This window comes from Halichoeres trimaculatus, unplaced genomic scaffold, assembly GCF_033239565.1.
Source record: "Halichoeres trimaculatus isolate MK-OKI-2021-1 unplaced genomic scaffold, fHalTri1.1 fHalTri1_scaffold_11, whole genome shotgun sequence".
NCBI classification, from domain to species: domain Eukaryota; kingdom Metazoa; phylum Chordata; class Actinopteri; order Labriformes; family Labridae; genus Halichoeres; species Halichoeres trimaculatus.
The window spans coordinates 7,865,940-7,891,574 of NW_027437189.1; the positions used below are offsets into that span (position 1 = coordinate 7,865,940).

Sequence of the window (25,635 nt, forward strand, 5' to 3'; positions counted from 1 at the left end):
ACATGGTCCAGTGCCAAAGATGCCTCAGACCCACATATCCTCCCGGTGGGATTATGCGGTCAGAGATGGAGCTCTGGTGGCATAGAGGCCGTTCCCACAGTTAAGAAAATACTGCTGGAGCCTTGATAAGCGCTGAAAATCAAAAAGCAGCTTTGTCTGCAACAAAATCAAGCCCTTTATTCTTGATGCCTCGTCCAGCTCTTCAAAGACAGCAGGTCATTTGAAAGTCTCACACCGTGACCTCCCAGCGTGGCTAAACGCACTTTAATCAAGAGACACTTTGAACAGAGACGTCTGTCCTCTGAGGGACAGAAAACAAAAAGTGCAGACACAGGGAAAAGGGAAGAATGGGGTCCTTCATGGTAACGTGTTGCTTCACATGCTTGATGAACGAGCACGGTTAGGAGCGACAGGAGAGCGGACAAAGGGCTCTTTGGCTGACGCAGGTATCCACAGACGGAGGCAGAGCGAGGAGCTACCTGCAGCTGAGGGGATCAATGGGGACAGTGTGCGCAAAATTACAGAGTGGTCTGTGGAGAAACCAGTGCATCATCAACAAAAAGCCTCCATGTCCTCCAGCACTACCAAAGGCTCTTTAATGTTAATCACCACAAGGGGACAACCCTGTGCCCTCTGACCTTTCCCTTTTAACGACATCATAACCTAATTAGCCAATCCCAGGAGCCTCGTAGAAGATCAGGGCCAGTGTCGCCAAAATAGATCCAGGCCTGCACACTTCACTTAAAGCGATGCAGCAACGTTTACAGTCTGAACTGTTTGTTTTCAGGCTCAGTGTGAAGCCCTGAGCTGTTCAGCTGTGGAAGTGGCGAATAAATGGCTTTAACTGCATAACCACATTTACCCCTAACAGTTAACTCAAGCTCCTCATTCACTCACTTTAAAGACACTTAAGACATAAAACTTGACCCTTTGGCCAAGTGGTGTTCATGCTCGCAGTTTATAACAAAGCTTTGACTGTTTGTAGAAGTCAGTCCTCTTTAAGCTAATTGTTTGGTGCGATTAAGAGCTTTCTGACACTTGGGAAAAATAAGCTGCACTTCCATTCAAAGTAAACCCGACTTTCTGTACCTAAAACTGCAGCATCACACCCCAAAAACCCTTAACTTTAAGAAAGTACCATCAACCTAACAGGGAACTTTTTAGGATATCAGGGAACTTAGGCCCCGTTTACATGGCGCCGAAAACGGTTGATTCCGCAAACACTTCGTTGCGTTTTGGCCTTCCGTTTAGACGAGACCACGTTGCGTTTTCAGTGAAAATGCAAACTTTTGAAAACGCTCCCCAGAGTAGAAAGATCTGAATCCGCTCCTCCATCCAGCTTCGTGTAAACACAGAGCGGAGCGTCTCAGGGTGAAACGCTGACGTCACCGCATGCGCACTCGCAGTTTCAGGTGAAGGCTCCGCGCTCGGCCACATTTCCAGTTGAGCCAGTAGGTGGCGGTAATGCGCGTTATGGTTGGATTGCCGACCGTCTCACACAACAAAACGGCAGAAAAAGAAAGAACAGAAGAAGTGACTTGTCCTCCTGGAGTCGTATGAAAGCGGATCGTTTTCACGCCGTCCTCATGTAAACGCGGGTGGCTTTTGAAAACGCAAAGGAAGAATCGTTGCGGGAGTCTCCATGTAAACGGGGCCTTAATTTTGATCTCATGGCAGTGTAAAAGCACTCTGTACCTCCTTCAGCCATGCTGAGCAGCTCAGCTCACAGCCCCTGAAGCCTCAACAAAGAGCCTCATCAAGCTGCTTTAACAAAGTTAGCTTTGATGATATCCTTTCTGGGTATTTTTAAAATAATTTAAACAATTGGAAAAAAATCATTTTGATGAGCGAGCAGCTCAGCTCACAGCCCCTCCTGACATCTTGTGCCAACCAAATCTCATTGGAGAAAAGCTGATTTTTGACTCGAGATGCCTTTGTTCAGTATCTTCCTGTTTCTATCATGAGAGTTATTTGATTTTAAGAGGAGGAGACCTCTCTGAATAATTTGGCTTCGTTTACAGCTTGGTAACTATGGGGCTGTTAAAGTTGCAGCCTGTCAATCTTTACAGCTCTGTGTGAAACAAACCGGCTAAAGAGATTCCAGTGACCAGATGGGTTTTTCCTGAGTGATTATCCCACTCATTAACTTTTGTGGTGCAGCTTTATTTTAACTCCTGAGCATCAAATTTTCCCTTCAAGCATCTCACCAGGTTAGTCAGATGAGCCAGCTGATTCCTGCTGACGTCCCTCCTCTCGATTCGGTGCTCATGTGCCTTTAGCGCCAGGATTGGAGGCTCTGTGGAAGTGCGCTGGAGCTGATGGTAGAGAGAAGACACACACACACACACAGACAGAGCACCCATTAGCACAACAGTGACAGTGACCTCAGCAGGCAGATGAGCACACCACCCTCTCTGTCAATACGAGAGCTAATGTTAGCATGACCTCGAGGCTTTTTCTCATTAATCAGAAGCATGTGAGCTCTATTCCTTGTGGATTCCCGTGGAAAAACACAGTACTTAGCAATTCACAAGGGAAAAAAAAAACATTAGATCACTGCTAAGATGGATGAGCACCAACAACCCTGTAAAACATCTGTCAACTTTGGGATGTAAACACAAACAGCTTCGTAAAACGCTCCCCCACAGAATCCCAGAGCTGCATTGCCTATAAGTGTGTGTGCTGCAGTCTGAGGTGGTTCATCAAGCTGTGCCGAGCAAAGGGAAGAGTTATAACTTCAAAGAAAGTGTCCTGGGTGGGGCAGAGATGCTGGGAAGGAGGGTGTGGACAACCAGCGGAGACACAACTGTTAATCATACATCTGACGGGGCATCAGTGGGAGGTGTTCGCCACTCCACTTCGCCTCACATGAACCCTATAGGTGTTTTTATGCAACTTACTTTGAGGTGGAGGTGGTTCATGTTTTTGTCGGCGGTGCAGTTGATGGCGCCCTCTGTGGAGAACTCTAGAGGGTACAGGATGGTCTGACCCTGCACACTGAGGGGACAGTGGAGTTCAAAGCGGGTGTGGCTGGTCTTACTGGGTCCGTTGTTCACGAGCTGGAAGAAGGAAATTGAACATAAGTCTGTGAATCATGAGACGACTTCAAAAAGGAGGTTAACTGTTGTGTGTTTGACTTATGGCTTGAAGCACTTGGAGGTTTTGACGTCTTTCTACTTTCTACTTGGGTTACTTCACGCTTACGTGGGGGAAATCAGTGTCTTGCGGCACTTTTTAGTAGAGAGTTAATAAACATCCATCCAAATAAACTTACAAAAAAATTCTATCTCCCCAGTCATTCCAGATGGGCTGTGGTCAAACTTTAAAAAATAAATACATCTCGTAGAAATGTTTCTCACGTCCAGTTGTTTTGGTGGTTTGAAGATGTTTGGCTGCCTTGTATTCAAGTCCTCGTTTATCTGGTATCATTTTCAATAGTTATTAGAGGTTAAAAATTAGGCTTTACATCATGTGTAATGATGATTGACAGCTGTTGTTGTTGATTTTTTTCAAAGATTGTAAAACATGTATGGAGGGAGAGCCAAGAAGAGATTAAACTCTTGAATGAAAAAAATGAAATATTTTTGTCACCCAGCTCCACTCCCATGTGCTATTTACAGGTATCAGGTACTTTTTTTGTCTGATTCAGAACTACTGACTGTAAAAAAAAATGGACAACATGACAGCTTCCAAAGAGTGAAGCCAAAACATTAAGGACATATTGACTAGCTGCAGTTTAGGTAAATAATCTGGCTCCCTCTGTGTAAAATCATGGATCAAGTTTGAAACAAAAATCTTTAATCAAGTGTTAATTTTTTAGAATTTTTAGCTATATTTTCTGTATTTTATTTTATGCTTTACATTTTTTATATATTTTGTATTAATCCTAGTAGTCTCAGTCATTTAAATGTAATTTATGTGATTAGTTGATCAATATGTGTTTTCATTTCGAAGGGGTTGGGGCAACAATGCACTCGACTCAACTAGCTGACTTTCACCGCACCCACTTGTTTCACAATTCTGACGGCAACTCACAATAAGTTTGTATTTAATATGTAAAAGCTAAGCTCTAAAATGTGGCATTTGTCAGATTCTCATGTTTCTGAGGGTACCTGAATGTACCACATAGGAAATCAGCAACACGCCAAAAAAAGACTGGTGATTTTGTGAGACTGCCGTCAACATTGTATTTATTCACACATCCTCTTTGAAAATCTGCAGAAAATAAACAATTTGCACCAGCACAATCCTGTAAAAAAACAAATAATTCTACACTCTTTACTGATTTCAACAAGCCCTGAATGGTCAGTATATGTACAGTATTTTTGCCCAAAGAATTCTTTGAATATTGCCTTCCATTTGCCTGGTGTCATATTTCAGCTTGGGGCTGCTCTGCACCAATCAGCATGCTCCATACGTTGGCTCCACCTCCAAAGCCTGTTTAAAACCTATTAAAAACTTCTTACAGCCCTTTCAGAGCACTGATCAATCTCACCCAAGAAAAAGTGAATCTGAATTTATCCCCCTGCCAAATCTTGAGTCTGTTTTCTTAAGTTTTCCTTCACCACTGCCTCAGGAAGTCGGCTGGCTTTATGCTTTGCAACCCAACGAGTTTACACAGCTGATTACCTCATAGATGTGTTCCACTGCAGGCCCGATGTCCTGCTCCACCTCCTGGTTTTTGGTCACCTTCCAGTTGGCCGGCGGGAAGAAAACCTTATCTGGTCGAGAAACACTTTAAAAAGAGAAGAAAGGCTGTGAGAACTAAAAGTTTGATTAAATTACAAAAGTTCAAACGAGGGGATCTCAACACTGAACTCACCCTTGGAGGATGACGTCAGCCTGAACAACCACCTCCAGTTTGTAGGGGACGACCTCACTGTGGGAATTATTCTCGTTTTTGCTGTGAAAACACAGAGAGGAACTGGTGACACTGACTTCCTTCCAGAGTTGCAGATATCTCAAAAGACACAGATCACTTTGACCGACGTACCTGCGGATCTGAACCTCAAACTGAACAGTTTTGTGTGTGTCCTTCACCCGCGGCACAGTGAAGCGCAGACCTGCCCACAGCTGCAAAGAGAAAACACATTAATCATCATCATCTTTAAGAAAAGGAGGGCAGATCACAAACTGTTTTCCATTACTACCGATCCCTCCACAGCCAGATTTATCTCCACGGGGAAAAGTATGTCTGAAGTCGTAATAATTCAAGAGGAAGGGAAAGAACTGTCTGAGCTGTTTTTATTTCTTTAAACCAATCACAATCATCTCGGGTGGAGTGAGGCTCAGGGTGTCGCAATGTTGCTCTGATGGAGCCGTGTCGAGCTTGTTTGGGTGGAACATTAATACATAGGGAAGTAATCTGACCTCATTTTCAACAAGGAAACATTTAGTAACACATTTAAAGATCTAAGGATGAAGACAATGGGGCTGAATCAACCTCAGATTGTTACATCAGCTACTGTGTGTTGACAAATGTGTCCTCCTGAAGTGATGACCAACTTTAATTAGGAAGACCCATGATAATTAAGTGCTAATTCAAACTGGATCATACTTTATTAGAACAATAATGTTGTTAGATTTGAGATTAATGGTCCGCTAATGTTGAATCAAAGGACATACACAGTCATTACGTTAGACTGTAGATGCCAGCAAATCCTCCTTTATTTGCAGAGCATTTTATGACCCCTTTTCATTTATAGATATTTTCATGTGTATAAATAATTCTTGAGGCACCTGTTTGGTCAAAAAATAGAAAATTCTGGGAAGTCTTGCAGAATATAATGCTGAATCAAAGGTGATGTGAGTACTATCTGGAATCAGTAATGTTCCAAAAAAAAAAGACTCAGTTTCCCATGAGCACTTTCACCCACCATCAAGTCATGACTCGTAACAAAGTGACGACAATCAAACCTTGTAAACTCAGTCTTTAGTGCTGTTCAGTGTTGACATAGACTGTAAAAAAAATGGACGTCATCTCGCTCTGTTTAAAGTGAGTTTGCCACAAAAACTGCTCCTCCTGGTGGCTGGCTGCAGTGTAGGTCAAAAAATCCAGTTCTCCAGCCATTCCAGATGGGCTGTGGTCAAACTTTAGAAAATTAATACACCTCGTAGAAATGTTTCTCACGTCTAATTGTTGTGGTGATTTGAAGATATTATTGGGCTACTTTGTGTTCAAGTCCTCTTTTTTTCTGGAAAGTTTTGTTTTCGTTAGTTATAAGAGGTTAAAAATAAGGCTTTACGTCACGTTTATTGATGACAGCTGATGTTCCTGTGTTTTTTTCGGGGACTGTAAAACATGTATGGAGGGAGAGCCAAGAAGACATTAGGGTACTCTCGAATGAAAAAAAAGTAATTATTTTTGTCACCCAGCTCTGCTCAGGTTTTCTCTGAGCCCCTCACAGTCTCTACTGCGCAGACTCTGGCTGCACAACTGCTACCAATGGCTGCACCTGTGACGGGGGAATTTTGGCTTCAAAACTGTACAATGATAAATGACCAAGCCATGCTGTCCAATCTATGCACAGTCTATGAGTGTTACTCACAGCCTGTGTTATGAGCTGTGTCTGCAAAATGAGGGAATCCTGGTAATTTCCCATGAGCAAACATGGATGATGAAGATCACTTATATGATCCTCACACTGCCTTTATTTAAAGCTTAGCTGTCATTACATGCTGAGCAATGTTGCTGAAGTAGCACTGCTGCTGATCACAACTTGGATTAAAACTCTTCTGATCTTAGATTTTCACAAAGCAACATCCAAAAGCTAAAGGTAGAATATAAAAGGAGCTGATATCTTTATCAAAATTTGACCTTTTCAGCTTGTACAGTTGTGCTCATAAATGTACATACCCTCATAGAGTTCGAAGAATATTTGCCTTCATTGGAAAATATGACACCAGGAAATGTGATTTTACAGAAAACTTTTCTTTTTTAAAAAAAAATTGAGGTCAGGTGAAGCCATTTATCATATCTATGTATTCCCTTTTTTAAACGCAAGGTTTACATACCCTTGAATGTTTGGCTGGATCATAGTGATACAGATATCTGAATATTTGATCTTGGGATCCATCTAGATCTAATAAGGTATGCAAAGATCTGTGAGAAATGATACATGAACTTTGTAAATTAGGAAAAAGAAATAAAAAGAAATCCAAAGATTTGAAAATGCCAATGAATAGTGTTAAAACTCTGATAAAGAAGTTGAAAATTAGTGGTTTTGTTGATAAGTTCTGCCAGGGTCTTAAGGGTCATTAGTGGAATTTAAAAACTGCCGTGAACAAGGATACAAATTCAGCCTCTCTCAAGATCAAAGTGTATCTAATAAGCCAGACGAATAGCTTATAAATCCATAATAAAGACAAAAAAGATGTGATATCACACCTCAAAGAACAGAATGTCCGTGTACGCTTGAAGGGTTTTAATTTAAAGCACAGTAAAGAACCCTCAGACGGACATTCCCCTCTTTCCTCTCCGTAATCTACTCCCTTCATCATTTATTAGGTATGTTCTGTTCCTGGGTGTGTCAGTCTGTGAACTCTCTGCCAGCAGACATGAGCTTCCTCTAACTGTATGAAGTTAATAACGCTTCAGTCTGAGAACTTCAGAGAAATCAAGCGTGCAGAACGTTGGAGAAAAGAGTGTGCTAATCTCTCCCCCGTTAACACATCGGTGACTGTTTTCCTCTGCAGACCCCTTAAAGCGTGCCAGCTTGTGACTGCATCGTTAGAAAGGGGAACTCTACCCAGCAGGGAGCTGAGGGCACAGATGGAGTCGGTGTTTCCTGTCACAACATTTCCTGACACATTCAGACTTTTCCTGTGGTGTTCACACCGCACCTGGGGAGAACATGTGACTTTTTCCTACGCAGAGCAGGAAAAATCATGAGTGTGTCACAAGTGTTTACCACTTTTATTACTCTCCAGTTGCAACTATGTGTTATCAACCATCAAGTGGGAGGTTAAAGGGAAAAACTGACAAAAGAAAGTTGTTCTTACATCTGTGCCAGGCTTCATTGGATTCCCCAAATCACAGCTGAGGTATCGGGTCTGGTTCTCCGTCTCGTAGGTACAGGTCAGCTGAGTCAGGCTCTAAAAGATAAGAAAGACTCGTCACATCACAGGAAAGAAAAATAATCATGGCTTAAGAGTTGAACAAGCTGCTAAAAGTTATGTTACCTCATTGTTTCTTGCAATACCACTGTAGTCAGCTTCAGGCGGCAGCACCACGTACAGCTCTGCCTCATACGCCCCTCCTTCGCCCTCATTCCTGTAGTTGAAAGTCAGGGTCAGCGAGTTGTCATCACCCAGGTAGACTTCTTTCTTGTTCCTGTGGAGAAAAGAGGAAAAGAGGTCACTAATCAGGTCAACAGAGGGGTTAAATGGAGTCAGGACTCCTTAAACAAATAAATGTGGGTCAGGTTGTGTCATAAAGTTATGAATAAACCACAATGAACTTTGTTTGTGTTTGCTGACACAAAAGTGGGCATTAAATCATCTGTAGTTTAATGAAATCCATAAATTCTCATGCTTCTCTTTCCTTTCATGCCTAGCCACAAGGAAACATCTCTAGGATTTATCTTATCAGCGCCCCTCCTGTTAAAACTTTTCCGCTGTGGTAATAAAGTTATACATGCTGCAAAAGAGAGCGCAGAGTGTTAAACGCCTCCCCCTTCTCCTTCTCTCCCCCTCGCACTTTCTCTACAGCTAAGAACAATGAGCAGCTCCATATGGACGGCCACACAGACGCTTTTAATTACAGCCTGCTCTTTTAAAGCAGAGGAGAAAGAAAGAGAGAGGGTTTCTGAAGCTGATCTGAATAATCGTTCTGGTTTTTAAAACAAACACAGGCTTTAAAGAAAGCTTCACAGAGCAATTTTTCTGATGGTGCTTTGGCGATGTAACATAAGAAGCAACGCTCGTGAGACTGACACTAAAGCCAGATCATCTGACATAATGCTCAGGGTGGTGTTGCTCTGTTCAAGGTTACAGATTAAGACAACAGTGAATTTAAAGTTGGCATTTACCAGTTTCAAGTGTTTGATCATGTCGTAGTTTATTAGATACTGCAGGGCCAGTTTGTCAGTCACAAACTAAATAAGTTGTTTTAACAGTTAATCTCAAAAATGAAGATTACAACGCAGGTTTAGCCTAGATTCAAGATGCGAGATCTTAATTGCCATGTCCACACTGTCGACTGGAATTTGTTTCAGTGGGCGTCACGCACTGACAACACTCACATACACATTAACAATGAAGACAATTCATAAAAAAGATTTGAAAAAAAACACCTAACATACAAACAGCCTTATGAAAGTTAGTCAGCTAATAAGATATGATAACAAAACCATGGAAATAAATATGGCGCTTCTTGCAAAATTTAGCCAGATTAAGATACAATAAAATTGATAAGAAAGAAAGAAAGAAAGAAAGAAAGAAAGAAAGAAAGAAAGAAAGAAAGAAAGAAAGAAAGAAAGAAAAGAAAGAAGTTCAACAATAAATAAACTACATAGAGAACAGGAGATTCCAAAATGATTAGTTTTATTTTGAAGTTTCTGTTGAAACATGGAAGTAGCCTCAGGGAGTATAACATGGCCTTATCAATGGTGCAGAAGTTTTTTTTTGTTTTGCTTTTTTAACGTTTTTAATAATTTCATTTTTATCGACTGATGATCAATCATATTTCTTTCCTTTCTCTTTTTATCGACTGCTTATGTGTTTTATTAATGTGGATTGCCTTTCTAGCACTTGTTGATGACTATAAGGTCCCTTAATTGGGGGACTTTGAGATCACTCTAAAAAAAAAAAAAAAGTAAGTGAAGTAATACATGATTTATCACTCTGAGCCAGTGACATATATACCAATGCTGACACCTTTGAACAAATTTCACAAGTGTTCCCTTTATTATAGCACAAGATATGTACTCTTTACAATTCGGGTGCATCATTTTTTAGCAGAGGCACAAAAAGAGGCCAGGACTTAAAGGGTTAACAGAGGGCCGACTCATTTGCTGCTAAACAGATTTAACTCCAGGCTCAAATAAAGTTTGAACCCTGGAAGTCAGGTGTCACAGCAGAACTGACCACAGGAGAGGTGTTTAGCAATCAGCTCCTGTTGTTGTTAGTGTTCTTACTTATTACCACATGATAACACATGTCAACATGTTTACAGATAGAACTTAACCAAAGCTCTCAGTTTGACACTGTTTTTCAAAGCAAGATTTCACACCAGCAACATTGTTGCTGCTTTTATTTTTCTTGGATCGAGGTTGATTTTTCCAAAGTTTCGCTTGCGATGAGTACACATCCGACCAATCAAAACGCTCGTTGTTGACATGTCACGAACCAAGACATTTAACATTGAGGACTGATGGTTGTGTTCGTGTCCCAGCACCCAGTTCTTTATGACAAAAGACACAAAAACTACAAAGACAACAATAATAAGACAACGTTTGGAGAATAGCTGCAGAGATTCAATATGACGCCTCCTAATTTTTGGCAATTTAGTGCCATTTATTCACATTGCTGCGATGCCCAAAGGCCTTCAATATGCACATCTCTGAGACCCTGGAGTACAAGCATTTCTCAGCTTCTAAAGCCAGCCCCAAGTGGACACCCAAGGGACTGCACTTTCAGATTAACTTTAAATTTTTCAACATGAAAGGTTGTAGCTTGTTCTCACCCGAAGCAGACTGTTAGATCTTTTTTTCTGTGCACCCTTTTACCACCACAACGTACCCCAGAGCAGTCAAAACACCAAGGCATTTTTTTAATTTAACTAGAAAAAGCTTCTGTGGCTAAGTTTTGCTGGGCTTGCACTCATGGATAGAGTGCAGCGCTAACACCCACCCCAGGCAGGTTGTTCCATATGTGATGGATCAGCCATACATTGAGCAGAAACTGAGGCAGATGGCAGATAAATATAGGAATGTGAGATCAAAATGACAGAGTGGAGAAGGGAGTATCAGGGAGGCTGTTATTTTTGAGAAAAATGCTAGCAGATTTCACGAATCAAAGTGTGGCGGGCTTCTGACGGCTGCGAGGTTGGGACTGGATCCAAACTGATCCCTTTCATCTCATCCATCTCTTAGCCGTAACTTGTTTGTCAAAGCACCTGTAGAGCGGAGCTGCTTCTTGTTCTCAGATGATGGTGAACCTGTGCTGCACTGTAACTCTGAGACTATTAAGAGCTACGCTCTGGTATGCTAAGCTAAATAAGGCAGTGGAACAACAAAAACAGCTGTATTTACGCTCCAGCTCTCATTCCCAATGTGGAGGTGAAGAGTTCAGTGATTATGACCCTGCTTACTGTTCACCGCTGAATTCTCATGTACTTCCTGACTTTATATGCCGCAAGGAAATGAACGGACTCACCCGTGCACTGCTAGCTTCAAGTCAGGAACACAGATGTTGTCTTCTCCACAGTCCAGCAGAATCTGAGCCTGAAAGATGAACATTGAGGGTGTTTTAAACTTTAATAGAAGCAATAAGAGGAAACACTTTCTTTACATGTGAAGAGAATTAGACACACCAGATAAATCAAATCTGTTTTTAAGGAGACAACAGGATGAGTGTAGCAAGATGCGACATGTGGTATGACTAATACATTCCACCTCTTCCTCTCGACCACCACCACACACATCCACACACACCTGCGTTAGAGTCTCATTCAACTACAAGACATCATCACTGCCTATCAGACAGTTAAAAACAGTCTTGTGCCTCAGAGGGACGATGACTGACTCAGTGAGGTCATAACATGCACACACACACACACACACACTCCCTTGAACCAGCTGTCCCCGGAAAACACACACACACATGCTTTCTGTTTGTGGCGTAAGGGGAGGAAATGATGTACGGTGGAGGAGTCCAGCGCAAGAGAGCGTGCCCGAGGAGATCCTCCTGTGGAGCTGAGCACAAAGCTGCACGCTCCACAGCTCTCACCAGAGTCCCACATCACAGCGCTGTGTGGGCAACCGCGCTTTCACCACACGCTACGCCACCCTGCCAACTGCGGCAGTGTATGATCATATGGAGAGGGAGGGGCGAAGACATAAAGGAACATACTGAGACACGGGATCTGTGTGTTGACCTGGAAGGCAGTAGTGAGATTACAGTGGAGGGTAGAACAACAAAGGAGCAGAAACACGACGGGATAAGTGGATAACCGCTGAGCGTGTGGCAGGGAAAGCCCTGCGGATGGCTAAATTGCATCCCGCTGCGACTCTGACAGTGAGATGATGCTCCTGACGATGATGATAATAAATAGAAATAGAGGAGGAGATTAGAGACAGCAAAGCGCCCATGCTAGTCATTACACCATGCATGGGGCTCTAATCATGGACACCATGGTACGCAACATGCTAAGCTGGATCTGCACATCTGTGTAAGGGCAACAACAACAACACCGAGGTCTGCATGTGACATAATGAGGACGAGAAGAGAAATCTAACTTGGCAAAATGAGCCGAGCCCATTAATCAAATTCACGCCTGTGTGTTCAGATGTTTTTATTTTAAGAACAATGAAACCATTGATGCTCTTTTTCTCTCATTCCCAGACTCCTAAAGTTGACAACAACTGCTTTAGCACAAAGAGACGCCATTCTGAGTGCAGACAATTAATAGATCCATCATTACGCTTTGAGTATTCATAGAAACATGTGGAAGATGTTACAGCATGAAAAGTGTGCCGGGAACATCATCCGTCTCTCATTCTCGCTCCAGCTTGAAGAGAGTAAAAGTTTGGCAGAGGTGATGAAATGTTACGAGGTCTGACACACATTCTCCGAGCATATGTGGAAATCGATAGGACATCATGTGTCTGATCAAGGCTGAGGCCGTGCTAGAGTATTATAGCACTGTTTATGCACTGTTTCATTCACACAGTCCAAAGAAAGATTAAGGAAACATGTTGGCAGGCTCTATACAGACAGATCGGACCTGGCAAGAAGTGGCTTTTTTCAGGTTTAACGTCAATATTTGAGCCCAGGCTTGTCTCAAGGTCTCTCAACCACATCTGTTGAGAGCCTGGCTGCTTTGATATCGAGGGAAAGCATCAATGAGAGGGTTCGGTCCTGATCCAGACACACCAGGATAGTGAGATGAGGAAGGGGGAGGATGAAATTACGCTGATTGCTGATTCCTCAAATACTCCCGATGCTGCGCTCACATATGGGGCGCGCTGTGCCACAGCTGAGAGGATGCCACATGTTCAGCCAAATCGACTCAGTGTCTGAAGAAAGCTGGCGAGAAGCCGAGAGATTTCAACCAGATGGGCTGCACCCGGGCTGAAAATATCGACTACTTTCTGCATCTCCTGAAAACTCAGTCACCTGTGTACAGACACGCAGGCAAACAGAGCAAAGTCTGCTGGGAAGAAAGCACACTAGAGTGCCTCACATTTTCATTTTGACAACAGCTTTCCAGACATCCTGGACGTTTTCCCCTCCAGAGTAGTTTGCATTAAAAGGAACAGATTCAGTCTTTCATCGGGGACAAGAAGAGAAAAACAGTGAGCGGTTGGCCGATGATGCAGGGAAAGATGCCTGATTTCTTATCATCAGTCCAGAGAGTATGAGACCCATACACACACATTACAGAGCATTTTTTTCCCTGCATGCATTGAAGCTAGAATCTAAGATGTGGAACGCAAAGTACCTTCTGCTCAATCACGTTGGTGGTCTGATAGTTCAGGATGGGCCGCAGCCCGTGGGAGTCGGCCGCTGCTTCTGGATCCAAGCTGAAGTTCAAGGCCACGTAGATGGGGGAGAGTTTATCCCTGAATTCTTTCTCCTCCTGTGTACAGAGAAGGAGACAGGAAAGTTTGTTAGAGATATAATTTATACAAAAGGAATGAGATTCTTAATAAACTGCAGGAAAATATTGTTGATGTTGTATTTTTATGAGTTCTACACTTATGTGAAATGAAAACAAACATGCTGCTGCTTCAACCTCGCAATTTTTACTCTGCACTAAATCCTTTAGTTGTTGTTGTTTTGGGGGCATTCTTGCCTTTATTAGAAAAGACAGCTGAAGATGGGCAGGAAATGTGGGTAGTAGAGAAAGGAGGACGACATGTAACAGATGGTGGAAAGGAGGGCTACTGCTTCCGTACATGGGGCGCACACCGAGCCGCATCCCTTAATGATATTTAGAGCAAGACTTCTCTGGCATACAGGCAAGATTATCCCAAGTATCTTTTTATATGTAGACATACTTGTGTTGAAATTCTGAGCATTTGGCTCACTACTCCTACCACAAGTCACTGATTTTCACTGTACAAATTTAAACTGTTCAGCACATTCAGGAAAAGTGGGCTTGTTGGTAGGCCCGTCCTGTTGGCTATGGCTGCCTTTTGCCGCAGTTCTCTGTTCTTTGTCCGTTTCTTGTAATTTTTTCGTCTCTTTTTCGTAATCTTTGTATTTGGAGTGGATCATTGCTTTGTATGGTTCATTTGTTGGTCATGGACACCAAACTTTTTGTGGCTTCAGTGATATTTTTACTACTTTTTCTCCTGAGTTTGTCTGGAGATAATACATGTAACCACAGCAGCATTGTTTACATGTGAACTCAGCTGTTAGCAGCCTGTAGCATGTCAGTGCTATCTGGTGCAAGGCTTGATGTCTTCCCACAAGGTGAGGAGAAGGAGGTGAGGACGACGTGCTGGTTCTCAGGTGTGAGCTAAGAAGTGACGGCATGGACCTGTCCTTCCATCCATCGTTATTGGGAACGTAAGATCTATCTCCAATAAGATGGACAAGCTAGCCGTGCTAACCCAGCAACAGAGGGAATACCAGAGGGCAGAGTAGCATCATGCTATTCACAAACATGGCTAACGGAGCTAACGTCAGACACCAACGACAGACTGCTGAAGAAGCTCAGTCCTGGACCCTGTGGAGGTGGAGGCTGGCTGACCAGAGATTGATGGACAAGCTGTCATCATCTATTTTCTTATGAACCTTTTTGCACTATCTATACACTTTCTTACTTTTGTTTTCTTGATTGCTGCTGTGACTTCAATTTCGTTGTACTTGTTACAATGACAATAAAGTTCTATTCTATTCTATTCTATTCTATTCTATTCTAAATTAACCCATGTAACTTCTTTATGTAAACATATTTGTGTTGAAATTCTGAGCATTTGGCTCACTACTCCTACCACAATTCACTGATTTTCACTGTACAAATTTTAAACTGTTCAGCATACTCAGGAAAAGTGTGCTTGTACTTTTCACATTTCAAACCCTTATACTTTGTAAAGTATTCAAGGTTTTCCCATTTTCTTTGCCCATTAAAATGAATGAAGATGTTCCATCACCATGGAAACCTCACAGGTGATGATGTCATAGAAGGTTCTGAAGTTATAAATGGCATTGGTGTGCTCGGGGTTACGGTTAGAGTTCAGGGTAAGGGCTCAGCATTTCAACATCCAGCATTTGCTGCAAGGAAATGTGACAACCCCCCCCCCATAAAAAATTCAGCCCTTTTACGAATTAGTATCACTCACTCTTAGGCCCTGTTTACACAACATTTCATCCAAAAACGCTAAAGCGCAGTGAAAAAAATATGCGTTTACACGGAAGTACAGCACTGTTGGACTGTTGTATGCACTTGTGCAAAGCGGAGTGTGACGTCAGTGTTTCAACTAAAAACGCCAGCTTACTGTTTTCACGGTTGAAATGCAACAATACTTTTGCGTTTCACCCTAAAACTGTTGTGTAAATGGCCCCTCAAAATTGGGCACTTCCTTTCTCGTAGACACTTAGCTGAAGTGTGCAGCTGTTTTTGCTGAGTCTTTTCCCATTTTTTATCGTTTTCAATGTTGTATTTTTTCCCTGCAGGATGACCTCCGTGACTCTTAAAAGCAAAAATAAAAGTCTCAACAACTAATTGAGAAACTTGGCTCACTCTTAGGTAGATCCTGGTGTGGTTGCACACACGGTCTCCCCGCTGCACTGTCACAGTCCTCTGCAGCGAAGGCAGCTGGGAGTCAAAAAACAAAGCCCTCTTCACGGCACCTTTCTGCTTGTTCTTGTGGCTATCAAGCTGCAGCTCCACCTGGAAATCTGGAACAAACACACACACAAAAAAGTGATTCACAGCCTGATGGATGCACTTGAGTCACCTAATGACAGGTTTAGAAACAAGCTTAATACATGCTCCGGAGCACAGATAATGCAGTCAATGTAACGTAAAGCTAATGGTATGAGAAACACTTGTTTATAGAGGATGAAGTAATTAGAGATAATAAGCAGGGGGTGATAGCGACGGGGACTGAGGAGGTGTTTGGCACGCTCCCCTCTGTCATTACAAATCCTGAAGAGCTTCATCACCTGCCAAAACACTTAAAGCTAGAGACTATTGTGGATCTAAAACATTACCATTGGTGGCTTTTTGACAGTTTCCATACTTGTAATAAAGCACAGATGTGGAAAGTTGGCTCACCTAGGATGTCTGGAAGGTGCTTCCCATCTGCAGATATGCAGAAACTCAGGTTGACACTGTTTTGGACAGAAAGGACAAGGAAGTGTGCTCAGTTATGGCAGATATACAGTCCACTCCAGACACCTCAAATACCCTCGCTTATTTTCTGGATCCTCTATCTCAGCTGCTCTGTCCTTACATGGTCCACATGTTCACAAGGCACAAGGCATAATGGGAAAACAACGAATGATATGAATGAAATGCCATGTTTAAAGAGGCATCCCGGCATCTGACCCCTTTCCAAGCTGATAAATCGCTGCTTCTCTGTTTTCCCACCGACAGCCCCCCACACACACACAAACACATAGCAGAGCTAAGAAGGGTGAAATTAGGCAATGACTCGGGTTTCAGCGCTGACCAGTCAATGGCTGTCCATATAAGCCTGCAGCTCTCTCCCATGACATCAGCTGCACAACATGCTGCTCCTGTCCAACAGTCTGCAACCCCAAAACCCCTAGTCCCTTACAAGTAAACCCACACAAAAGAAACTGGAGGAAATTGGATGAAGCAGGAGAGCAAAATTGGCAGATTTGTCATGAAAAAAAACACAGCAAAAGAAGTAGAGGTAAAAAACGAGACACAAAGACACTGAAGCTACAAGGATTTCTTTCAGAGAGCGGTATTAACTTTATATATACGCTCTCTTGTGTCTGAAAGTTTGTGCGCACACTCGCAGGAGTCGACGTGTCCTGATGTTTCCCAGCTGTGCTCCACCACTAAACAATATCTCATTCAAAGCAACAGCGAAAAACCTTACAGCTCCTCCCCTCCCTCCCATTATCCCTTGTGCTCTCCTTTTCACCCCCACCAAAAACTCCACATTGCCAGGCAACGTAGCATAATCAAGACACATGTGTATACAAGAGTTTCCTTTATGGATCAGGATCTGTAAAGGGGGGGAAAAGCAGACACATGAGCGTAGTGTCAACCATGTTGAGCAGCAAGCAACCGTCTGTTTCCTCTCCCCTTTTCTGGAACTGAACACTGTGCACATTTGGAGGAGGCCATAAGGGGCTAACAATGCAGCTATTCAGCATGTTATTCCTCCGCTGCTTAGCAGAAACACCATGATATGAAGACATTTTGAAAATAGGTCAGATAAGAGCAGCTCTCCGGTGGTATTAATACCGTGACTGTTGATGGGCAGGATATTTCTTATCAGAACTTCCTGCAGGATTGGATTGTTTATCCATGTGAGGGGAAATGGGGAAGCCCATCTTTCTGCAGAAAGGTCAAATAAAAACCAACAAGGCAGAAATGAAGCGTTAGTCACAGGAAGCCACTGGACGAGATAGACACCCACCAGGAAACAGGAATGCTGGCGTTCCCAGTGGAGACCATGCAGTTTTTCTCTTCAGGGTTGATCATGGTGGGGTTAACTTTTAAAACAGCATAGGTGTTCACTATCGGGCGAGACCTAAAGGGTAAAAAAGAAAACGCAATCAACAAAGATTCAATTTCTGTCTTTAACTGCCTCAAAGAAATCACAAGACTTTTTAGAAATAAGTCTCCTAATTGAGAGTTACTTCATAACAATAATACCACTCATATCTGTCTCCTAAGAACAAGGTTAGCTTAGCTTAGCTCTGAGACAAGTGATAGAGGGTAGAAGCTACAGCTGCAATTCTATTTGTCATTTGAAAATGTAAAGTTGTGCATTTGTGTAAATATGTTGGATGTATGAATATTCATATAGATAAAGAGATATATTTTGGGTGTATGTAAGCACAAACAAGCTTATGTATGAAGGTAGGATTCATGACCAATGAATCCATACATTCATGATGGCTAATGTCTTTGATACATTTTTCGCTTTTGTTTGTTTGTAGGTTCGTTTGTTGGTTTCATTTATCCTTTTCTTAAAAATTACTAAGCTCCTATTGTACATATCTGCTGTAAATGTCAGAGAGCTTTAGTGGTGTTCTTCATATCTGCCTGTTAAGGGTATGGTTAGCTTAACCTAGCATATACACAGGCTTAAGGAGACCGCTATCAATCTATCTAGCATTCTTCAAAGATTAAGGATCTGCCAACTAGAATTCTAAGCTTTAAAATGTTGTAGAAATTACAAAAAAAATTACATATGTAAAAAATATTATCTATTTAACAGAGCTTTGGAGGTGTTTTTTAACCTCTCAACCAAGTAAAGCTTGCTGAGTCACTTTAGCTAGCTAACCAGGTATGATAACTGCTACTTTCAGCTAACGTAGGAAATGAGCTTCTTTAGGAGGCTTTTTTTTACGTTTTATTTGCAATAAAAAATACTTAATAAGTATTTCATTCATATATTTTTTTCAGTATGTATCTTTAAACAGGCAAACAGCCGTATTTGTATGATTTAAACAACATACCTGTAGAGAACTGCCTTGTTGACACCAAAAGCTCCGACAATAAGATCTAAGGAAATAAAGAACAGAGTTTTAAAAAAATCTTTAATAAAAAGACTTTTAAAATGATCTTAATTGTTTTTGTTAACTAACAGCCTTTCTCACCTGGGTATCCATTCATGTCCAGGTCCTTATCACCCCTGAGGGAAAATCCAAAACTAGCAGGAAGCGTCCCAGCTGCCCATTGTCCAGCTATCACCTGAGATGGTTTTTCCCTGAGACCTCTTGAGTATCCATTGAATATGTAGACAAGTCCCTGTCGGTCCTCTCCTCCAAATGGGGCGCTGATCGCTACGTCTGTCAGATGAACAAAAGTCAGATTTCAGTCACAGTCGCTCTTAAGGGAAATAGTAAAAGTTAAATAATAAAACCAGTGGTTTTGTGGGGCTATATTTAAGCGCCGCAGTGCCTTGAGCTTAAGCTAATTTGTGCTGAGTACTACACACAAGGCACAGCTGAGGCTAATTATGTCATAGCTTTGGCTGGTTATAACTGAAAAACCAAAGATTTAGAAAATTAATGATGGGTTACAGAGTAAAGTGATGGAAACACATCAGGCATTATGCTCAAGCCTTTTCAGACAAGGAAATTTAATGTCACTGCAGTCACAGTTGAGACTAGCTTAGAGTGCTACAGCAAAACAAATGGCATTGAGGTTGTATATGGAAAAAAGCAAATCTTAAGGCAGCCAAATTATCTTCATTTGTTCGCTAATGTGTCTACTATCATGTATGTGTCAGTCATTTTTATTTTGATTCACCTAAGATGTAGAGAAATATAATAATACTAGCTAACTTTTTTTGAAAAGATGGATTCATTATTTATTTATGTTTTACCATTGAAGCCATCCTGATTCAGATCTCCCAATGGCGCAATAGTGCTTCCAAATCTCCCAAACACCTGGGTGCCCGTCAGGTGAGGTAGGTGTAGCGTCACGTTCAGGGGACTGTGCTGGATGTAAACATAAACCCGACCCATCTCCTCCAGGCGTCCATCAGAGCCTCGCACCATGAACATCGGAGCTCCCACCAGCAGGTCGACCTTCCTACAGACAAGAAAGAGGAAATCACACAAACTCGTTTAAGATCAGACACGTTGGCGCCTGTAATGAGATGTTGGTGGCATCTAATTTGGGTTCTGCCAACTAATTATCTGGATACAAAGAGAAAGAAGTGAGAGGGTGGGAAAAATAACTCACCCATCATTGTTGATGTCTGTTGTTGCCACTGCGTAGCCAAAATATGAACCCATCTGGAAATACAAAGGTCTCATGACTTAAGGCAGCAAAAGTGTAATCATCAGAATCCTGAAAAATCATTACAATTTGGTTTGTTTTTAAATTAAACAAACAGACGTGTCTTCAAACTTGCTTTTTTCATAGAAAAAAGTGAGGGTTGAAAGAAACATGAACTCTTGATGGGTTTTACAGGTTCAGCCCAGTGTGTTTTCTGTTTCTGTTCCAGTTTACTTTAATTTTGTGAATTTCTGCCATGGGCGTTAATCCCAGCATTGCAGAATGAGCCTGAATTGCAGAGCGTAAGCAAAATTCCCTTTTATTTCTTATTTACTCAGCTGAATCCATCATCAGTTAAAAAGAGCTCCGTGCTTTTCTATTCCCAGAGCCATTTTCACAAATTGCCAGAGCTCTTTTTCCCTGTACAGTCGCGCTCAAAAGCAAACCACGAAAGAAACCAAAATCTTGTTAGGAAAACACTGTAAAGGAAATTATTTTTGCTTACAGTGAAGCAACAAATTAGGAGCTCTGTGTGATGAAAGAGCAGAAGAAGTTGAGCGTTTGAGATAAGACTTTTCAGACTCACCTGCTCGCCAGTGTAGTTAATCATGGTCTTCAGGTCTGTACCGTTCAGAATAGACACCTGCAACACAGCAGCCACATATGGTCAACGTCTTTTTATATGGCCCGACACAAGCACGATTTCTGGCACGAACTTTGCAGCAAAAATAAATCCCACTGTGACAATAATACTCAGACTTTTCTTTCTTTTCTTTCTTGCATCAGTCCCAAATCTAAACCCCAGGCGTTTTGTTCTAAAAGCACCAAATCCAGAGCCAAAAAAGAGCGATGATTAAGCTTTCTTACCGAACCATAAAGCTTCAGTCCTTTTGGAACACCGGCCACAAAATCTGCAAAGTGCACAGAGAGATTAAGCAGAGATTTAGGAGGGAAAATATCCAGGTCACTCTCAGCAGGAGATAAGAGAATTCCAGTGCTGATGACGTTTCCAGCTCAATAATCACATAAAATATTTCATCTGACATCGATTATTCCTCTCCTCAGCTGTATTATTTGGAATGCTATGTAACTGTCTCCTGAGTGCAGTACCTTTATCACGCCTCAGCTAACGTTAGCTATGAGGGTACAAACTCAGTTTTGCTGACTTACCCTCCACTTCATCACCGTTAAAATCCCCGACAGCGATAGAGTAGCCTGCAGGTCAGAGAGCACACATCAGCCTGAGCTTACAGGGCAGGAAAATGAAAATATAGGCGAATGTGGAGCATTGATAAAAGCAGGAAGATAGCAGCTGCTTCTCTTACCCTGGTAGCTGTCGTCGTGTTTAACCTGGACCTGTTTTGTCTGGATCTGACTCTCCACAGACTGCATGAAAAAGCCGGGGTAATAGGTGTTAATGATGTCCTCCTTAGCTGCAGAGATCACCTGACCTAAAGCAGAACCAAAGAGAGATAAAAAACTGATTACTGAAGAATTTTGAGGCGTAATGTTCAAGACTTTAAAGTGTATCTGCCATACCTTGCCAGAAATAGCTGCCTGGTCCTCCCAATACAACTTTGCCATCCTGAAAGATAAAAACTATGAGTTACTTTCACTTTCACTTTGACTAAAATGCCCCCTTTTGTTTAAACCTGTTAGCTGAGTTTGATTATATCCCAATGTGTTTTTTTTTTTTTTTAATTTTCAACATTTTTTAATGGAATACTTGTTTTCTGTTCTTTTCAAAGTTTTCCAAGAAACTTCTTGAGTTTTACCAACAAGGTCAAAGACATTACCGTTGTGAAGTCGGCACTGAATCCTCCCTGACAGTAGCCCTGACCCCCAGCATCACTGATCTCTGAAATAAAAAAGTCAAGCATTTTTAAAACTTTGTTGCAACAATCATTTGTTATCCATACTGAAGGACATCTTTAAAAACAGTCAAGTGTCATAAAAGACTGCAGGAAAAGAGAGAAAAGTCGTATTTAAGTCTGTTTACCTGTTCGGCAGGGAGCATACTCCACAAACTTGGTGAAATTATACGCTGAGAGGTAGCATGTTCCTGTAGCGTCAGAACGGGGGACATCCTTTTCAGTCCTCCAGGAGTAGAGAGGGGCGCAGGCCTGAGAAAGAGGGGAGTTGGGGAGGGAGGGAGGAGATGTGGTGATGAATGGGGTGAGCTTCTAGGTGGGAGATGTTTTTCCAGTTGCAACAACACCCCAGTGAACTCAGGAGGAGACCCGGGCTGAGGTCAGTGGTACATCTGGAGCAGGGTAACCATGTAACTTAACCCAGGTCACAACCTGAACTATCAGACCAAACAAGGGGCGGCTAAACTTTGGAGTCCTCGAGGGGGTGCACGAAACATTTCTGTACAGTGGGCTGACGCAGAAGGTGAAAATTGTGCCTGAATGATAACAACTTAAGAGGTTGTAATCTGAAAGACAAATTTCTGACACAGAGCAGACACACTCCCTCTGACATCAGTGTAAGGCATGACTCAAAGTAGCGAGTCATGTGACCTGAGAGTGCTCCTGTGAAAGCCTGTCATAACCAAACAGAGCACCAGTGGTGTAGCGGAAAGTTGAAAAAAAAAAAAGCAATGCAATGTCACAATAAGAAAGATAACACAACAAAAATACAAAACAAAACCATAAAAAAAAGAAAAAAACAACAAAGTGGGAAGCAGCTAAAAAATCATGACAACAAAAACAAAACATCAACACCATATCCAACCCTACTTTTCCACTCAAACCATCTTTGAGAGGATCAACTTACCAGGATTGTGTCACCGTGAGTCCGCACAGTGGCGCCGAACCATTGGTGGGACTTGAAATCGATCTGATGTTTGGTGTCATTGAGTAAGGCGGTGCGATCCCCTGAGTGAAACACAGACAATAACTCTAAGAAACAGCAGTTGTACAAAACATGCATTCCTACAGTTGGACAATGAGTATCCAAATTCTTTCCAGACCCTCGAAACATCTGGATGGTTGGCAAGACGCAGACTGTGGGACTTTAGTTGCACTCGTTTTTGTGTAAAGTCAGTCATATTAGGAAGGAAATATGGAATGTGCTCCTGGGCTTCTGGAAAGACGAGACATGTCCAAATTAGAAAAAGAAGTCATAGTGCCGGCAAAGAAAAAATGCTGGTCAAAGTTTGAAAAATATGTTTGATATTATTATTTTTATTAATATTACTGTTGTTATTTTCACCAACGTCTGGTCTCAGACTTTTTTCCACTCAGGGACCTCGAAGTCTTTTCGCTCTCCTGAATTTGGACTGGACTATCTTAGCTTAACCCCAGTGACCCCGTCACTCTGTTTGACCACCTGGTCACTGACGCTGATCTCCCACTTCAACACTTTGACAGCAGCAGGTGACATGACAGATGGTCCAAGGAGTCAGGTTTTAAACACAACTTTATTGGAAGACAGATGTTACATCTGTGCTGCAGAGAAGACTGAAGCGCAGACAAATTGATTTTGAAGTCACATCACATCAGGGGATATCAGATCAGAGTTTGAGATCTGCAAACGAAAGGTCAAAGCAACCAAAGCCAATGCGAGGAAAGCAATCTGTACTAATCTTTGCGGTTTTCAGACTCTTGCAAAGAGGGAAGTACTGTCACTTTAGTCTGATGGATCCTACTAGAGATCAAACCCTGTGCAGGCTGTGTCAGGACTCTCCATCCACGCCTGTCCGCCCCTGGTCTTTCCTCCCGCCAACTCGGCAGCCTGGAGCTGCTCTGTGTCTTTGTGGAAACAGCGAAGGGGCTGGGGTCCAGTCCAATGAAAACACACACACTCTGGCCCAGTTTCCTCATAGCAACCTCACAGTCATCTCTGTTTAGGCACACACTCCTGTCTCCCTTCCCTCTGTTTTCATTTTCAATATTATCGCCATCTTGCCATTCATTTTTCACGCACTATCTCGCGCAACTCTGCCCTTCATCCAAGACAGTAAGCAAAGAGATGAAAGTTTTCAACAACCGAGTTAAATTCCTGCTAAATCTCCATCATTGGGCTTTCCTTCTTGAGTTATTCATCATGTTCTGACAGGAGTAAGACCTTTCCCCAGTGTTTTCGGTGGTCAGAAGTCTAAGTGCGAAAAGAAGTGCTTTAGCCATACAGGCAATAACATGACCGCCACTTGAAAGCGCTCTTTATGGCCTTGTTACTCTTACTAATCTGCTTTAGCTGCAGAGCACTTTTCCTATAAGCGTCTGCCCTGTAAGTATTTTCATAACTCGGGGGTCTCTGTTTGGACAAGGCCGATGTAAGCAACCAGAGAAGTCAGGGCTGAAAATTACAGTGGCTGTGTCAACCGTGTTAGCAAGCTAGTTAGAAGTAGCAGCAGGAAAGTCCTCTTGTAATCCAAACACTGTTGCTCTGATGATAAGAGTTAAGTTTTTCTGCTATGTGGACAAGCAGCACCCTTTAGTGTTAAAAATCAAAGGCCATCACAAAAGCACAGCACTGCAGTTCCTCAGGTGGCCACTTGAGGCTGGTTCCAAAAGCAGAGACGACCCCATTGACACCCATGTTAGAGTGTTGTTGTTTTTTTTACAGCAGATAAAAAACAAATCTTAAGCTTTGAACATTAAATGATTTTGGTTTATGGTCAACTGTTGACAGACAAGTGAGCAGCTAAGCTATGGCCTCAACTCCACCTCTTAACAGGTTTAAAGATGAGCCAGAAGTTAGGCCTTATTTAGGCAACAATGGCTCCATCAAATATGAGAAGCCTTTTTTACAAATAAACAAAATAATGCCCCCGACAGCCCACACAACAATAGACTGATGAGATTTTCTCAAGGTTTCACTATGAAACGTGGTTTCAAAGTCTGTATCCTCAACTACCCTAAAAATTCAAATCCATTTAAAGGAACAGCTACTTTAGTTTACTGCTTCTTATTAAATGCGTTTCCATGTAAACAGCCTGTCTAATCCATTGACCACCATCTGTAGGCATCGTGATGTTTCTCCAGAAACCAATGGGTGATATCCTTGCGACCACATACATGTTTTTAACAGTCTATAAAGTTCATTCTAACTGCAGAAACTATTAGGGGCCGTTAACACGTGAAAAAATCTGTGTTTACACAGAAACGCTGAGGGACTGAGGCCTGTAGGTGGTGCTATAACTGTCTTCTCCAGAAGCCGCTTTTGGGAGATCTCAACCAAAGTAGAGTTCTTCCAACAAAATTTGGATCTGTTGCTCCACTTCTGCGCTTAGTATTCCCCAATAAACCAGATGATCGGCCCAACTCTACTTTGGTGGAGACTTCCCTAAAGCGGCTTCTGGAGAAGACAGTTATATCACCAACTACAGGCCTGGCATGCTTAATACAGCGTTTTCAGTCCCTGTGCCATTGCCATGTTAACACGTTTTTTTTTTTCACTGTGTTGCCACTGTGTTTTAGCCCTTTTGGATGAAACGTTGTTGTGATAATGGGACTTTAGATTAGTTTATCATTAATGTGGGTATTGCTAGCATATTACTACTACAATTTTGGGATATC

The 25,635-nt window shown here is 42.2% G+C and overlaps 1 protein-coding gene across 1 annotated transcript in view; it reads right to left on the reverse strand.

The window, feature by feature from the left end:
- The window catches only part of itga5 (integrin, alpha 5 (fibronectin receptor, alpha polypeptide)), a 48,834-nt gene that overhangs the window by 5,624 nt on the left and 17,575 nt on the right, over positions 1–25,635 (reverse strand). The window contains exons 3-26 of the mRNA XM_074681625.1: positions 22,889–22,989; positions 22,110–22,233; positions 21,907–21,968; positions 21,650–21,695; positions 21,436–21,561; positions 21,281–21,325; positions 20,978–21,021; positions 20,697–20,753; positions 20,075–20,127; positions 19,713–19,921; positions 18,982–19,173; positions 18,841–18,886; positions 17,793–17,906; positions 16,451–16,506; positions 15,914–16,071; positions 13,664–13,801; positions 11,377–11,444; positions 8,182–8,332; positions 8,002–8,094; positions 4,994–5,073; positions 4,823–4,903; positions 4,630–4,735; positions 2,901–3,059; positions 2,208–2,315 (exon numbers count right to left, since the gene is read on the reverse strand). Of these exons, the coding sequence (XP_074537726.1) occupies positions 2,208–2,315; positions 2,901–3,059; positions 4,630–4,735; positions 4,823–4,903; positions 4,994–5,073; positions 8,002–8,094; positions 8,182–8,332; positions 11,377–11,444; positions 13,664–13,801; positions 15,914–16,071; positions 16,451–16,506; positions 17,793–17,906; positions 18,841–18,886; positions 18,982–19,173; positions 19,713–19,921; positions 20,075–20,127; positions 20,697–20,753; positions 20,978–21,021; positions 21,281–21,325; positions 21,436–21,561; positions 21,650–21,695; positions 21,907–21,968; positions 22,110–22,233; positions 22,889–22,989 (2,417 nt within the window). The remainder of the gene's footprint in view (positions 1–2,207; positions 2,316–2,900; positions 3,060–4,629; positions 4,736–4,822; positions 4,904–4,993; positions 5,074–8,001; positions 8,095–8,181; positions 8,333–11,376; positions 11,445–13,663; positions 13,802–15,913; positions 16,072–16,450; positions 16,507–17,792; positions 17,907–18,840; positions 18,887–18,981; positions 19,174–19,712; positions 19,922–20,074; positions 20,128–20,696; positions 20,754–20,977; positions 21,022–21,280; positions 21,326–21,435; positions 21,562–21,649; positions 21,696–21,906; positions 21,969–22,109; positions 22,234–22,888; positions 22,990–25,635) is intronic.